A 17,018-nucleotide genomic window follows, 5' to 3' on the forward strand; every position below is an offset into this window, starting at 1 on the left:
TTGGCAACCTGAGTGCGACAGCAAAGGTGGAAAAGGTGTCAAACTGGTTTTTGCAAGGAGCTGGCACTCAGAGCAGCATCTTTAATATCCTCCTTCCCTCCCCCCCCCACTCTCCCCCAGTAACAGGTGCATGCAACTGGGCCAGGTGCTCAGGAGGTGCGTGACCCACTTTGGGGGGTCGCACCAAACACCCAGAAGAGGAAGGCCGGTGTGTGTTGCAAATTCCCAGAAGCCTTCGCAGCCTGGCTGCTGTAGCAGGCCCTCTGAGCAGGCAGCAGGCCACGGTTGCCGGGGAAACCGTGCAGGCCGCCCTTGGCCTGCTGGGAGTGCGGCTAAGGAGTGAGCATGCCCGAGTAGGAGGAGGAGGAGGAGGAGGAGGAACTGGAGGGAGGAACGGGGGAGGATTTTCAATGCAGCAAGGCGGCTAAGCGGGAGCGGAGGACTCCGGGGTGCCCCAAGGAGAGTCCTCCCCACGCACCCATTTCCACTGGGGGTGGGGTGGGGGGGAGGCGGTGGTAGGGGGGCACCCCTGGAGACGACCCCCTCGTTAGCCAACCTGGCACCGTGCCCCCCTTTACCCGGCGCAACACCGTGCCAGCGGACGGGCTGCCCAGCACCTGCCCGGCGATGCCAGGAGAAGCCCGCCTCTCTCCCTGGACCGGCAGCACCCACCCTGCCTCGGCGGTGCCAACGGCGCGGTGCCAGGCTTGACGGACCGCTGCCCGACTGGCGAGACCGGGCAGGAGAAGGTGGCACCGGGGGAAGGAGAGCAGTAACAGCAGCCCTGGGATGTCTGGAGAGAGTGAAGAGATCACCCGCCTTCGCAAGCCGCGCTTCTCCTACGAGGAGAACCAGATCCTGATCCAAGAAGTGCGGGCCAACTATGCCAAGCTCTACGGCACCCAGAGCCGGCGGGTGACGGTGGCCGAACGACGGCGGGTCTGGGAAGGCATTGCCGCCAAGATCAACAGCATCACCAGTTGGAAACGGACCGGCCAAGAGGTGCAGAAGCGCTGGAATGACTTCAAACGGCGCACCAAGGAGAAGCTGGCACGGGTGCCCCATTCCACCCAGGGTGCGGGCAACGCCTGCGACGAGACCTTCTCGGCTGAGGAAGAGACCATCTTTGCCATCCTGGGCCCTGGTGTGATGGTGGGCGCGGGCGGGGCAGAACCCAGCGCCCTGCAGAACACGCCGGGGTTTGCCACCCACAGTTACCGCCTGGCAGCTGAGCATTGTGCAGGTGAGTCCCCACCACGGCGCCGGGATGCGCCAGTGGGAGAAAGGGATGGTCGTGTGCTGCCACAGCATGCCAGCGGTGAAGTAGGCACCTCTGTGGCTGGCTTGCATTAGGAAGACCCATGACCAAGGAGAGAGTGTCAGGACGTAATGGCGTGGGGTGTGCCCCGTGTGGGTGGGTATCCGGAGAGAATGAAGTGCATGGGTCAGACTCCCATGTGCCCTTGCCAGGAGCTGGTTTCTAAAGCAAAAAGGTGCAGGAAGACTGAGCAGAACTTAATTTGAGGCACGGCTCAGTGCTGGAACAATGTGAAGTGAAAATAATGTGCCTCAGAGCATGAGCAGAGAATCTCTCCCCCCCCCACCCCCCGCCAATGAATGGCTACAACCAGATCCCATGTATCCAGGATCAGGGTGAGGTGGACTTCCAGGTGAAAGGGTGTAAATGTCAAGCAGGCTTGAGCCCCGATACCTCTTCTTTTAATAAACAGGCATCTTACAGACCACATATTTACTGGGTGGGAAGGCACAGTTGGGAAGAGAAAAATGTCTTGCAGCCCCATCTCTCTCTCTCTCTCTCTCTCTCTCTCTCTCTCTCTCTCTCTCTCTCTCTCTCTCTCTCTCTCTCTCACACACACACACACACACACACACACACACACACACACACACACACACACTGTTGGCAGGGGCAATATATTTTCTAGACTACTAGAGGAAATATGATCAGCTCGTGGAGCATGGAGCCGGCTTTGAGCCCCCAGTCCGAAGTCAGTGTGTGCATTTCTGTAGTTCAGTACAAGCTTGGGGACTTCACTGTGGAGGACTAACAGGAGAGGTTCTTTTTAAAAGCATTTCTTTGTAAGGTGGTAGATTAATAATACGCACCCACGTTCCACCCAACTAGTACAGGATCCGAGTGAACTGTAGACTCGGTGCTGTGTTCTCAGTCTTCCCCTGACCAGTAGCTTCCTTCTTTCTCAGAGGTGGGGTTACACTGTCCTGTGAGCTCTGTTCTCTGTCTTGGTATCCTACCCCTTAATTCCAGATGTGAAGGAAAGGCACTCCACACATGCTCAGAAATACCTATTCCAAGAATGAGCTCTGGCATCCAACAGAGATTTGAGGCGTGAGCCCTGAAAGTGTGCTATTTTTATCCCCACGTCATAGAAAGACACACACACACACAGAAAGCGAGAGAGAGACATCCCACAGGCAGTAAACACAATATATTGCTAGAGGGTGCTTCCAAATGAAGCTTTTATGACACCATCGGTCTGCCTCATTCATGGGATTTCGGCGGGTGTCCCGATGCCATCGTCTTTTACTTATCATCCTTCCACGTTTTCCCCACCATTTCTTCCGTCTTTTTCCTTACCGCAGAAAATCCACTAAGGGGGGAAAAAAGATGGGAGTTGCTACACAGCGCCTACTGGTTGCTAGTGCTAAGAAACCTCCATCAAGAAGCATCCATCATCTTCATATCTGAGACTTAAGGGCTTCTCCAGTGCTTCACAGCCTAATCCAGCTTGCCGGGAGAGGGGTCATTTCTGGAAGCTAGGAGCTGGTTTGGGTTTAAGTGACTCCATATTCGAGAAAGTGCTGTCTCTGTGCATGTACAGAGTACTTTCCCCAAGTCAGCGTATCATCCTCCACGGACCTCATACAATACACAGCTGGGACTAGAGAGAAGGGCTTCAGGTTCAAAAAAGAAGGCATTTTGCTCAAGCGCCTCTCATTTTGAGGAAATAATCCCAGTAACAAGTAGAGGGTAATGTTACTGGACCTGTGCAACGTGACAGCTTTCCCAGGAGACCATTCCCTGCCTTTTGCAGCTATTGCTTCAGGACAGTTTACACAGGGAAGCCAGCCACCCTTGTTCCCTTCTGATACAGCACACATGTGTGCAATTGTTGCAGAGAAAGGTGCGAAGGAGAACAGACACAGGGGTAGAAGAAGAGCCAGAGCTATTTAATGAGCAGAAATAACACTTATTTATTTATTGCATTTTTACACTGCCCAGTAGGTTCACAAAAATTAAAACCATTCAAAGTATAAAACAAACAGTATAAAAACATGATATAAAATGCAATATAAAAGCACAACCAGGATCAAATCAGCAGGAGTGCAGATTTGGAATGAGCTCCCTAAGGAGGTTCGCTTGGAACCTACATTATATTCTTTTAGACGGCAGGTGAAGACCTTTTTATTCTCCCAGTATTTTAATAGTCTATAAATTAATTTTAACTTTGCTGTTTTAAATTTGTATTTTAAATTTGTATTTTTGCATTGCTGCTGTTTTTATCTTGGTTGTGCTTTTATATTATATTTTATATTATGGTTTTATACTGTTGTTTTATACTTTGAATTGTCTTAATTTTGTAAACCTCCCAGAGAGCTTCGGCTATTGGGCGGTATAGAAATGCAATAAATAAATAAATCAGTCAAGTTAAAATTAAATTTATAGTCTGTTAAAATGCTGAAAGAATAAAAAGCTCTTCACCTGGCGTCTGAAAGAATATAATGTAGGTGCCAGACAAACCTCCTTAGGGAGCTCATTCCACAGCCGGGGTGCCACAGCAGAGAAGGCCCTCCTCCTGGTAGCCACCTGCCTCACTTCCTTTGGCAGGGGCTCGCGAAGAAGGACCCCTGAGGATGACCTTAGGGTCCGGGCAGGTACATATGGGAGGAGGCGTTCCTTCAGATAGCCTGGCCCCAAGCCGTTTAGGGCTTTGAATGTTAATACCAGCACTTTGAATTGGGCCAGGACCTGGACTGGCAGCCAATGAAGCTGGAAAAGGACTGGCGTGATGTGGTCTCATTGGCCAGTCCGTTAGTAAATGTGCTGCCCTGTTTGGTACCAGTTGCCCTGTTTGTTACAGTCCTCTAGGAACTGTGCTATTTCACACTATATGGAGGGGGTGGGATGACACATTTGAGAACTCCCCCATGTAAAAACAAGAAAAGAACTCCTTGCCCGTGGAAAGCTAACATGTTGTGGAGAAAGGTTGGTAACTTCAGCTTTTCCCTGACAAGCTAAATTCCACAGGCAGGGAGCCTTTTTTGGCACAAGGTAGAACTCAAACGTGTTTTCTCACCCCAAATCTGAAAAGGTACAGTCCACTGAGGGCTGTACCTCATCCTATTTCTGCCCATTTGAATATGGCCACATCTACACAGCGTTCCGAAGGCGCCCCGAAGCCCCTTGAGGGCGCCCCGAAAACGCTCGTGTAGTACGGACCTTAACTGTCCCCAGAAGAGGCAGAGGAGGAGGAGGCGTGCTTCGGCGGCACAGACTGCGGGCGGGCTGCTCCAGGCTCCGTTTCCCTGTAGCCAGCAGGCCCTGCGAGAGCTCCCAGCAGCGGGGCTGGGTCGTGGGAGGGATGAGAGCGGACGGGCGAGGAAAGGGGAGGGCGCCTCCCACGCCCCCGGGACCGCGCAGGGGCCACCGCCGCCGCCGCCCCTTTCCTCGCCCGTCCGCTCTCATCCCTCCCACGACCCAGCCCTGCTGCTGGGAAGGACGCCTCCTCCTCTTCCTCTTCTGGGGACGATTAAGGTACGTACTACACGAACGTTTTCGGGGCGCCCTCAAGGGGATTCGGGGCACCTTCGGAACGCTGTGTAGACTGGGCCTATCTCATAGAATCATAGAATAGCAGAGTTGGAAGGGTCCTACAAGGCCATCGAGTCCAACCCCCTGCTCAATGCAGGAATCCACCCTAAAGCATCCCTGACAGATAGTTGTCCAGCTGCCTCTTGAAGGCCTCTAATGTGGGAGAGTCCACAACCTCCCTAGGTCACTGATTCCATTGTCGCACTTCTCTAACAGTCAGGAAGTTTTTCCAGATGTCCAGCCGGAATCTGGCTTCCTTTAACTTGAGCCCATTATTCCGTTATTCTCGGTGGGTTGGGTCCGGTTGCCTGCATATCCCTACGGCATGCAGAGGATCAGATCGGTAGGAGAAACTCTGCCTCTGGGGGAAGGCTCCTGGGTGCCGGCACAGTCAACCTCCTCCTTATCCCCACAGATGCGCCAGCCAGAAGCAACGTTTCCTGCAGCCCAGAGACTTCGGCCCGGCCTTCCTGCTGCACTCTGGATGGAGGCTTGCTGAGGCCCAAGGAACGTGACTCGCCAGCACCCCCTTCAGCCCAGCCCACGGCGCTGCAGGTTGTCCACCTGGCTCCTTCCCCAGCCAGCTTAGGCTGCAGGCCGCTTCCTGAACACTCCCCCACGGAGCCGCGGGGCACCACCCCGTGCCCCTCCATCTCGCCGACGGTGCGGCGCCGGCGCACCCGCCTGGATCCACCCGTCGAGCCTCCTCTGGATTTCCTGCAGGCCCAGAGGGAGACGGCCGAAGCCATCCGTGAGCTGACGTATACCCTGCGGCAAGGCCTCGAGCGCCTCACCGACGTGGTGGCCGCGCTGCTGCCTCTCCTCCCGGCCCAGACAAATAGCCTGCTGCACCCCCAGGGGGAGACCCCTGCCCCCACGGCAGCCCCTTCCACAGAGACTCTGCCCCCCCGGGACACCTTCACCACCAAGGTGGAGCTGTCCCCGGAGCAGGGGGAGAGCGAGGGGAGGCCACTGCCAGAGGAAGGGCAGCCCGTGGCCGAAACAGGGCCTTCCCCAAGCCGCGCCCCTCTGCCCCAGAAGCGGAGGAAAGGCATCCCCACTCGCAAACGCAGGGGGCGCTGGAAGAACTTGTGAGCGCTTGGAGGACCCGACGCTGCCCCCTGCAGGAGGGGGGGAATGCACGCCTTGTGGGGGGCGAGGTCTTCGTGACTAGGCCTCGAATCCTGCCCCCAAAGAGATCCCCACTGCCATCCTACGGATCATGCCAGATTGTACCCTTTGCAAAACAGGGCCCTAACCCTACTTGCGTTTGGTTGTTTTTGTCATGCCTACACAACGTGCCATCCACTCAAAGGCAGTCTCCACCACCACCACCACCCCACTCCCAACAGGCATAGATTTTGTAGCCTGACATTGCTTAAGAACATCTTGTTTTTCGCAGTCCTGGGCAGGCAGCAAAACCGGGAGGTTTTCTGAGAGGCCGACCGGTTGCCCGGTTGCAAATTTGTGCTGGTTTAAGAACCGAAAGACTCCCAGGATAGTTCAGTGAGAAGGGCAGCCGGTGGCTGAAACGGGGCCACCCATGATGCAGTTCAAATGGAAAGAACGCCCCCCCCCCCACAAGCCCTTTCTGCCAGCCCCACAGTTCTGGCAATCCCCCCCCCCCCCGTTCCCCCATGCCAATGACCTTCCCCGCTCAAACACTTGACCTTGTGGCATACGAGGTAATTTGGCCAACTTCTGGTTGCACAAAGATGCCATTCCTTTCTCCTCCACTCTGCCCAAACCCCATCCAGTGCCTGAAAAGCCAAAACCACAGCTGAAGACCAGCTCTTGGGAGCCACATACGGAGGGGCAGGAACAAGGTGGGATAAGGGGGGTTGTTTGGTTTGCCCCTTTGAGACAAAACGGCCCGCAGGTAGGAACGACTGCCTCAAACGATTGCCGTCGAAGCCATCCAGCGATGCCCTTTTCTCCGCTAAATCCCATCCCGATGGAAACTCAATAAACTATTTTCATATTTTATCTCCCTTGCATTCATAGGGTCTTATTTGAAAAGCTGTGACAGAGATGGGGAGAGGAGCAGCTGGGCGTGGGGCAGAGCCTTCCACAAGGAAAGGAGGATTTCCCCCCCCCCATGTAGTAAGATGCAAAATATATCAACTTAATAGTTTAGAAAGCACTTTGGAAACAATAACATTGTAAACTCATTTATACCGTGGTTTTTTTGCTCATGCTCTGTGAAGTAGGATGCTCTTACTCCCATTATAAGGATGAGAAACTGAGCCCAGCTGCCTTTGTGTGGCCCTAGGCAAAAAAAGAAATAGCTACTAGCAGGTGTATTTTTTTTCTGGCCTAGAAGCATGCAAAGGATCATAGAATCATAGAATAGCAGAGTTGGAAGGGACCTACAAGGCCATCGAGTCCAACCCCCTGCTCAATGCAGGAATCCACCCTAAAGCATCCCTGACAGATGGCTGTCCAGCTGCCTCTTGAAGGCCTCTAGTGTGGGAGAGCCCACAACCTCCCTAGGTAACTGATTCCATTGTCGTACTGCTCTAACAGTCAGGAAGTTTTTCCTGATGTCCAGCTGGAATCTGATTTCCTTTAACTTGAGCCCGTTATTCCGTGTCCTGCACTCTGGGAGGATCGAGAAGAGATTCTGGCCCTCCTCTGTGTGACAACCTTTTAAGTATTTGAAGAGTGCTATCATGTCTCCCCTCAATCTTCTCTTCTCCAGGCTAAACATGCCCAATTCTTTCAGTCTCTCTTCATAGGGCTTTGTTTCCAGACCCCTGATCATCCTGGTTGTCCTCCTCTGAACACGCTCCAGCTTGTCTGCGTCCTTCTTGAATTGTGGAGCCCAGAACTGGACGCAATATTCTAGATGAGGCCTAACCAGGGCCGAATAGAGAGGAACCAGGATCTCACGTGATTTGGAAGCTATACTTCTATTAATGCAGCCCAAAATAGCATTTGCCTTTCTTGCAGCCATATCACACTGTTGGCTCATATTCAACTTGCAATCTACAACAATTCCAAGATCCTTCTCGTTTGTAGTATTGCTGAGCCAAGTATCCCCCATCTTGTAACCTAGGGTGACCTAGGGTGCTACATCGTGGTCAAAGTATGTTCCTCACTCCTTATTGACCTCATCTATTGAAAGTGCCAGCCAGTCAATCCCATTCACTGGAGCGGTTAGGAAACGCTATCTCCACACTGGAAGCTTGTGCAACTTTCTGTTGGGGGGAGACGTGAAAAGTTCAGCATCAGTTGTTGATGGAAAAACTGAAGAACAGGAAGTTCCATTGTTCCTTCTCCCCGTTCCCACCCATCCCATATCATCATCATGACCGAAACAGCTCTGAGGCTTAGAGAGCGCAGCACCCAGGACCACTCAGCAAATCCATAAAACGAGCTAATTTCATTAGGATTCCAGTCTGGATCACACATGGGGGGAAACAGGAAACCCACCCTGGAAAATGCAAAACGGGGCCTCAAAACTCTGCTTTACCCACAAATGTCAGATTTCATAGAACTAAACATAAAAGACCCCGGCTTCTCCTTTCTCACTGCAATCCTGTATACACTTACATGGGAGTAAGTCCTGTTGAACAGCCTACATCATAGGTGAAAAAGATAGGTCTTTGCCTCAATGAGCTTACAGTCAATGGAAGCAGTCAGACACATCACAAGTGGAAGGAATACTGAATTCATGCCTCAGACTCTTGGGAGACTTTTAGCAGAAGGGGGGTCAGCATGGAAGTGGCAGGCTGAGACCAGTGGGCTTACAACATACATTAGGTATTTGAAGAGGAGAGGTGGCAGTGGTCAGAGATTAATTGTGCATTTACTCAGAAGTAAATTCCACTCTGTTCAATGGGGCTTATTCCCAAGTGCATAAAGGATTGCAGCTTCAGTTTAGAAGATGAGAATGTAGGTCCTATCATGGCAAAAGTAAGAATGACAAAAGCAGGATTCCAATATTTTTGAAATCTTGTCTCTTAAGTACTCAACTTCACATATAAACACAACTCATACAGTGTCACAAAGATGTTCAAAACCTTTGGACGGACAAAGTGAGCTACAAACGCCACCCAGTGGAACGCACCAAAGATAATATATTGCTTCATCTGGAAAAAAATATTTTAAGAATGCATATCCTAACAGCAAGTTTACTGAAAGGATGTAACATGCTGTCTTTTATTGGACTGGGACTGTTTAGTATGAATATGCAAGCTTTCAGGTTTGACAATTTTTCATTGGGCAGAAAGGTTCTGTGAAGCTCTAAAGCTAGCATACTACCACACCAATAAAACTGGTATATTTCTGTTTATTTATTTTTATTCTTTGGGGCCAAGAGAACACCTACTGGACTAAGCAGAACGATAAATGTTGAAGAGGCAGGGGAGATCTTAAGTGTTCAGCCTGATGCCCCTTGCCCATGAACTGAAAATAGTACACAATGAGAAAAAGGGAGAGAAATGATCAACACCAGGCTAAGGACAAATGTGGAATATAAGGCAGGGGAGGAATATATAAAAGGTTTGTGAGTTCCTCTTCCCCATTAGAAAAATATTAGTGTTCAAAAGACAACACAGATCAATGTGGAAGCTTTACTGATACTTCACTGGCAAATTATGAAAGCATTACGGAAGAACAGTCGATCAGGCACATAAATCAATTTTTCCCAATTAACTCGATCTCTTTGACAGTGTTCCCCTGAAAAGTTTGCTTACAACCATTGCTTTCCCGATCCAGTGGCAAGGAGTTCCTACGAGCCACCCTGCTCTTTTGCTTGGATGCAATTTCCCATCATTCTCTTTTACACATGAAGATTTCTATGGATTCCTGAAATATATTTCAAGCATCTCCCTACACTAGGGTGCTATTTGGAACGTGCAAGCAAGCATATCTTTTGATTTCTCCTTAGGACTGACGCACGTTTAGTGTTTGCAAATTGCCAGCTGAAGAGAACCTGCTGGTGTACTGCGCAATTCACTAGGGCGTTGCTGCCCGCATATGCAATAGTGATGTACCTATCTATAAGAAATATGAACGCAATAGGTGCAAAAGGATCACCCCTTCTTCTTCGACTTTGCAACAGCCTTTTTTGTTTGTTTTGCTCCGTCTGTCAACTACCCCCTTAGTACCTCCCCTAAAGCTGAACTCTGACCGACTGGGCGGGGCTGATTCGCAAAAGAGAAAGAAAGACGCAAAAGAGACAGGAAATGCGCAACAGCATCCGGGCTTTAGCGGCGCACTGCAGTCTGGGAAACGTAGTTTCCTCTACCTTAATACGGAGAAGCAGAATTAACCCTTTAGGGTCGCACGGTCTCATTGGTTTCTCCCCCCAGGAAGGAATGAAGAGGGGGCGACGGAAGAAGAAGGTGACCATATGAAAAGGAGGACAGGGCTCCTATATCTTTAACAGTTGCATTGAAAAGGGAATTTTAGCAGGTGTCATTTGTATATATGGGGAACCTGATGAAATTCCCCCTTCATCACAACAGTTAAAGGTGCAGGAGCTATACTAGAGTGACCAGATTTAAAAGAGGGCAGGGCACCTCATCATCACACCAGTTAAAGCTGCAGGTGCCCTGCCCTCTTTTAAATCTGGTCACTCTAGTATAGCTCCTGCAGATTTAACTGCTGTGATGAAGAGGGAATTTCCCCAGGTTCCCCATATATACAAATGACACCTGCTGAAATTCCCTTTCCTATGCAACTGTTAAAGCTACAGGAGCCCTGTCCTCCTTTCCATAGGGTCACCCTATCTTCTTCTTCTTCTTTTGCAATCAACGTTCAGTTTGTTTTTAATGGACCCCAGAATTGTTGTTTTTAAATGGATACTGTTGTTTTATGTTTTTGATGGTTTTTAAATTTTGTATACTTTTAATGTTTACCATTTTTAATTGTTGTAAACCACCCAGAGAGCTTCGGCTGTGGGACTGTATATAAATGTAATGAAAATAAATAAATGAATAAAATAAATCAACAGTCAAACGTGCCACCGCAGCGTGTTCAGTCTCGTCTCGCCTCTCGGCCGTGCAATAATAAACACAGGGCCGGCAACGACCCCCCCCCCCCAGGGGGGGCTCTTGCTTGCGCCGTTTAAATAGGGTGACCATATGAAAAGGAGGACAGGGCTCCTGTATCTTTAACAGTAATGTAGAAAAGGGAATTTCAGTCCAGGTCCGGGCCCGATTCAAAGTGCTGGTATTGACATTTAAAGCCCTAAACAGTTTGGGGCTAGGTTATTTGAAGGAACGCCTCCTCCCATATGTACCTGCCTGGACCTTAAGATCATCCACAGGGGTCCTTCTCCGTGAGCCCCTGCCGAAGGAAGTGAGGCAGGTGGCTACTAGGAGGAGGGCTTTCTCCGCTGTGGCACCCCGGTTGTGGAACGAGCTCCCCAGAGAGGTCCGCCTGGCGCCTACACTGTACTCCTTTCGTCACCAGCTGAAGACCTTTTTATTCTCTCAGTATTTTAACACTTAATTTTCACTTAAATTTAAATTTCACTGTTCTAACTCTGTATTTTAATCTTATATCAATTTTTGTGGCATGGTTTTATCCCGGTTGTGCTTTTGATACTGTATTTTGTATTTGCGCTTTTAACCTGTTGGTTGTTTTATTATGGTTTTAATTTTTGTGAACCGCCCAGAGAGCTTCGGCTATTGGGCGGTATAAAAATGTAATAAATAAATAAATAAATAAGGTGTCAATTGAAGAGGGTGAAATCCGCTCTTCATCACAACAGTTAAAGCTGCAGGAGCCCTGCCCTCTTTTGTATCTGGCCACTCTACTATAGCTAGTGTCGCTTTTAACTGTTGTGATGAAGAGGGAATTTCACCCAGTTCAATTGACCCCTGCTGAAATTCCCTTTCCTACATTACTGTTAAAGATACAGGAGCCCTGTCCTCCTTTTCGTAGGGTCACCCTAGTTTAAAGTCCGGGGGGGGGGGGAAGCGAAGCTCCCGGGTCGCCTTTAAGAGTCCCCCCCCGCCAGGCTGCAAGACTACATCTCCCAGCAGGCCTTGCAGCGGAGTTATGTAAGTTTCTCCATGCAAGAGGGGAATTTCCCCCCCTCTTTTCTCTTCCCCTCCTCCTCCTCCTCCTCCTCCTCGTCCTCCTCCGCCCCCCACCCCGGCGGCTCGGGCCTGCTCCTGGCTGCACAGGTGTAAACAAGGCCGCCGCCCCCCCCCCCTCCCCGGCGCCCCCCGCCCCAGGGCTGCAAGCGGGCCGCCAAGATGTCCTCGGCGCAGCAGACGTCCCGCAGACAATGGTGCTACTTGTGCGACCTGCCCAAGATGCCCTGGGCCATGATCTGGGACTTCAGCGAGGCCGTGTGCCGGGGCTGCGTCAACTTCGAGGGCGCCGACCGCATCGAGTTCCTCATCGAGACGGCCCGGCAGCTCAAGCGCAACCACGTCCTGCAAGAGGGCCGCTCGCCGGGGCCGCCGGGCGCCAAGCACGCCAAGGAGGGCGCCGCCGCCGCCGCCGCCGCCGCCGCGGCCCTGGAGCGCTACGAGCGCGCCCGCGCCTCCGGGGGCGACTACGCGCTGGGCCCGCGCTTGCCCAACGGGCTGGCGCGCGCCGACGAGGGCGAGGGCAGCCGGCAGAGCCCCACGGCCAGGCGGGCCCTGCTCGGGGCAGTGCCGCCCAGCCTGGTGCCCCAGGGGCTGATGGGAGGCCCTCAGGGCCTGCTGGCTGCCGTGTCCGGCCTGGCCGGCCGCCCCACCGCCGCCTCACTGGCCATGGCATCGCCCATGTTGGGCGAGCTGGCCAAGCCGGCGGCCCGGGCGGCCTACGGCGACTACGAGAAGGAGAAGCAGCGCAACGCCGAGTGCCTGGCCGAGCTGAACGAGGCCATGCGCGGGCGGGCCGAGGAGTGGCACGGCAAGCCCAAGGCCGTGCGCGAGCAGCTGCTGGCCCTCTACGGCTGCGCCCCCTTCAACGTGCGCTTCAAGAAGGACCACGCGCTGGTCGGGAGGATCTTCGCCTTCGACGCCGCGGCCCGGCCCGGCTACGAGTACGAACTGAAGCTCTTCACCGAATACCCGTGCGGCTCCGGCAACGTCTACGCCGGCGTGTTGGGGGTGGCCAAGCAGATGTTCCAAGATTGCCTCAAGGACCCCGGCAAAGTCATCTCGTCCGGTTACAAGTACCTGGAGTACGAGAAGCGACACGGCTCGGGCGACTGGCGCCTCCTGGGCGAGCTCTTCACCGAAGCGGTGCGCTTCTTCCGGGAGGCGCCGGCCCCAGACGCCCTCCCTCAGCAGTTCCTAGACAGCAATTGTGCCATGCCACCCAGTCTCCTGAGGGCCGTGCCGGCATCCCGGGCTGTCATGCGGAGACGCAAGGCCTCCCCGGAACCGGAGGGAGAGCTGACGGGCAAACTCACCGGCGAGGAACATCAGCAACGGCAGCACTGGCTGCCCCAAGTATCAGGCGGCATCTACCCGTCAGGCCTGGCCCACTTGCCAACATCAGCAGGCCAAGGGCCTTTGCCCGAGGGCTCCTTACGCAACGACCCCTCTCCCATCACTGCTCTCAAGAATGTGGCCGACACCCTGGGGAACAAGGAGGTCAACCCAGTCCACTCCACCACCGCCCGGCAAAACAGCGCCAGTCCAGCGTCGCCAGCTGCCTCGGGGCAGCACCGATTGGTGCCGCGCAACGGTGAACCAGGCCAAGCGACCCCTGCCGCCTCCTCCTCTTCCTCTTCTTCTTCTTCATCTGGGGCCCACTCTTCCGGGGGAGTGGAGCCCAGCGGCACGCAGAGCGCCCCTGATTCCTCGGGCGGAGCCAGCAGCGCCCCGCTCTGCTGCACCATCTGCCACGAGCGGCTGGAGGATACCCACTTTGTCCAGTGCCCTTCGGTGCCCGGGCACAAGTTCTGTTTCCCTTGTTCCCGGGATTTCATTAAAGCCCAAGGAGCAGCTGGAGAGGTGTATTGCCCCAGCGGGGAGAAATGCCCCCTGGTGGGATCCAACGTCCCCTGGGCCTTCATGCAGGGTGAGATCGCGACCATCTTAGCCGGAGACGTGAAAGTAAAAAAGGAGCGCGACCCGTGAAAAGGGAGAGCGGCTGGGATCCGGGACACCGTGCCAGGGGGGGCCACGAGCCCCCACCCCCACCCCTCTCTTGTCCACTGTGGCCGTGATTGGAATTAGTAACTTATTCCCCACCCAACGCCCTCTTTAACCCACTGTGGACTGGGGTATTGTATATAAATCTATTTTTTAAATAATATTTCCATAGCAAGCTTATATATGAAGCCACATCTACATAACCTACTATGGGGAGTCTGGGTGGGAAAGGGGGGTCTGGGCAATCATTAGTGCTACTCAGAAGGAGGGTGGGAGGGAAATTCTTAAAAGGGGTCGAAGGAGAATTCAGCAGGGTTTGAAGACCGTGTTTTTAGGGGAGAGTCTGACACCCACCACACACACACACTCACACGCTCACTCCTGAGCTAAACATTCTCTCCCCTGGAACTCCTGCTGTTTCTCTTATTCCCAAACCAAAACACCCTTGCCATTCTAGCCCTGTTCCCACAAGCAGTTGTGGATACCCATTAATCCTGGGTGCAGCCCCCTTTTATCCTGCCCCTCCCCCCATGAACTCGCCCATTTCTGCAACTGTCTCTCCCCCCCCCTTTACCCTTCACATGCACACCCCCTCCTTGGACATTGTGTTTATGGGGCAGTCCTAAATCTGTGCAGCTTTATATAGAGTCCAGAGTTCTGTAACTAGCCAGCTTGGATTCTGTTTTATTCTGGGCAGGATGGGGGAGGGAAATACGTTGTGTGGGAAGGGTGGGGTGGGGTGGGGGGTGAGGAAGGGTCTGGAAAATTAAGGGACATGGGTGCGCAGGAGAGATGTAGATGGAAAAAGTGCCTCTTGGGTAGATTTTTTTTTTTTTGATGGAGGAGGGGGTATTTTTCATACCAAAAGACTAAGCATGCACGCCAAAAAAGAGAGGAAAAATGTGTAATTTTGTTGGAAGGAATAAAGGGATAGTTGGGACCCATGATGCTGAACTGGTTCCCAGCTCTTTATTTGTGCGAAACTTTGAAACACAGCTGAACTGATAAGCGGAATAAGGACCCACGGTTTAAATGACCTCACACCCCAAAGTGAGCTGGCGAAGATCCACCAAGGGTCCATCTAGTCACGTTATAATGAAAAGTAGGTAATAAATGGGATCATGTTATAATGAAAAGTAGGTCGTAAATTTCATAAAGAAATGAACTTCTCAGTCAAGGTCGTCTTTGCCGCTCAGGACAGATGCCTGAATTGGCAATGGGCAAAAAGACAGAAGGACACAATGCCTGATTGTATTTTAATTCCCAGGCCCAATCAAAATTAAAATATTGCAAAGATGGCCTCCTGAATAAGATCATTACCAGCTCTAAATGGAGGGATTTTATTGAGCGGGGAGAGGGGGACTGGATGGCGAGGGTAGCCCTAAATCAGTAAAGGCTCCTGGGGAGGAGGGCTTGCTCCTACCGTGATGTGGAGGTGCAGGTGAGTTAACTGCAAACACCCACCCCTTAACGTCAGGTGTGTCTGGTTCTACATCTGTTTCACTCATTGGCAGACAGCTCTGCCAACCTTGTGTGTTTTTGTGTTACGATGCAGGGGTGGGTAGGAGAGCGAAGTGGAAAAGATGGGAGGGTTGGATTCCCACGTTCTAAGACTGCAGGGAGAGGAAGGGAAAATGTTAAATTTGTTTTTGTATTTCATTTACTCGTTTCTGTCAATAAACTTGATTATCTTTTTTTTTTTCCATTTATTATTCTCGGTTATTTTGCGCGTCTGCCTAAGATTTCGCTTGCGGAGGCGGAATCTCTCAACGCCGATTGAATAGGCTGCTTGTGATTGATCCTTAAAATGGTTTGGGGAACTATGGGTGGGGTATGCGGTCCCCCTGCCTTTTATACTTACAAGAACTCTTTGAGGTTGATTATTTATTTATTTAGAATATTTATATACCGCTCCCCATTGAAAAATTTCGGAGCGGTGTACAAGGAAAAATGAAAATAAAAACAGAATAAAAACAGTTAAAACAAAATTTAAAAGAAGCAATAGCAGTAATCCAAGGCTGCATGTTAGAGAAAGGCTTCTTGGAATGAAGATGTTTTCAGGAGGTGCCGAAAGGAGTACAAGGTTGGCGCCTGCCTGACCTCCAGAGGCAGGGAGTTCCACAGGAGGGGGGCCACCACGCTGAAGGCTCTTCCCCTGGTGGATTCCAATCGGAGGATGGATCTATGTGGAACCACCATGAGCAGGCCCTCGGATGACCTCAGTGACCGGGCAGGTTGGTAGGGGAGAAGGCGCTCTCTCAGGTATCCTGGTCCCAAGTTGTTTAGGGCTTTGTACACAAGCACAAGAACCTTAAACCTGGCCAGGTAGCGAATAGGCAGCCAGTGCAGTTCCCTCAGCAGAGGAGTTACATGCTGGAAAGGGGCAGCTCCAGACATCAGCCGATGATTATAGGGTGATATAGTGAGAGCCCCCCACACTGTCCATGCAGAGAGGGAGCCAATGAACTCACAGTGATGAGGGCTTTGCCAGAGGCCGCACTCCTGCCTCACAGCATACAAGACACGCAAGGCCTCTGCTCCATCAGCCCCTGGCTCCAGTACTGCCAGCCCCAGTTCATACAGGCAACAGGGGGTGGGCTTCTACCTGGCAGTGGTCCTGTGCTTTTAACGACATGTGACAGGCAGAAATGAAGCGTTTGAAGGCTTTGCCCATCACGTCCTCAGCATGCTGAGGGAAAACTTCTTTTTCTGCATCTCAAAGTTGGGTTTCTGCATCCCAGGTTGCTACCAAAGACACAGGAGACCTGCCCCCAAAAGCAGAAAAGAAAGAATAATAGAATCATAGAACAGCAGAGTTGGAAGGGGCCTACAAGGCCATCGAGTCCAACTCCCTGCTCAATGCAGGAATCCACCCTAAAGCATCCCTAACAGATGCTTGTCCATGTTCCATTCCACGAATGGAATTGTGCCGCACTCTGTTTTTAATTTTTTTGAATGATGGTTGGTGAATGGAATAATTAACTGAAGAGGGTTCAATTCCTGGGTGGGAATTGGGGAATTAGGGAATTAATTGGGGGAGTGGTTGTCCCTAGTTCGTCCTTGACTTGCCAATGTTATGCAGATTTGGTCTTATGCAAATGTTATGCAGA

The 17,018-nt window shown here is 52.0% G+C and overlaps 3 protein-coding genes across 3 annotated transcripts in view; 2 read left to right on the plus strand and 1 right to left on the minus strand.

Annotated features, from left to right (window-relative positions):
• The window catches only part of DMPK (DM1 protein kinase), a 399,930-nt gene that overhangs the window by 220,011 nt on the left and 162,901 nt on the right, over window positions 1-17,018 (minus strand). The gene's annotated exons all lie outside the window — the stretch shown is intronic.
• MYPOP (Myb related transcription factor, partner of profilin) lies at window positions 536-6,473 on the plus strand. Its single transcript, XM_063139879.1, has 2 exons — window positions 536-1,243; window positions 5,268-6,473. Exons 1-2 carry the CDS (start codon window positions 790-792, stop codon window positions 5,945-5,947), a joined length of 1,134 nt encoding a protein of 377 aa, XP_062995949.1. The 5' UTR covers window positions 536-789; the 3' UTR covers window positions 5,948-6,473.
• IRF2BP1 (interferon regulatory factor 2 binding protein 1) lies at window positions 12,034-14,627 on the plus strand. Its single transcript, XM_063140129.1, has one exon. The coding sequence runs from the start codon at window positions 12,067-12,069 to the stop codon at window positions 13,891-13,893; it is 1,827 nt and encodes a 608-aa protein (XP_062996199.1). The 5' UTR covers window positions 12,034-12,066; the 3' UTR covers window positions 13,894-14,627.

Source organism: Elgaria multicarinata, chromosome 13 (assembly GCF_023053635.1).
Source record: "Elgaria multicarinata webbii isolate HBS135686 ecotype San Diego chromosome 13, rElgMul1.1.pri, whole genome shotgun sequence".
NCBI classification, from domain to species: domain Eukaryota; kingdom Metazoa; phylum Chordata; class Lepidosauria; order Squamata; family Anguidae; genus Elgaria; species Elgaria multicarinata.

Excerpts from the sequence above, each read along its gene's own strand:
- MYPOP (XM_063139879.1), top strand. The coding sequence starts at position 790 with ATGTCTGGAGAGAGTGAAGAGATCACCCGCCTTCGCAAGCCGCGCTTC. Across the intron at positions 1,244-5,267 it reads GGCAGCTGAGCATTGTGCAG|ATGCGCCAGCCAGAAGCAAC; the intron begins GTGAGTCCCCAC and ends TTATCCCCACAG.
- IRF2BP1 (XM_063140129.1), top strand. The coding sequence starts at position 12,067 with ATGTCCTCGGCGCAGCAGACGTCCCGCAGACAATGGTGCTACTTGTGC.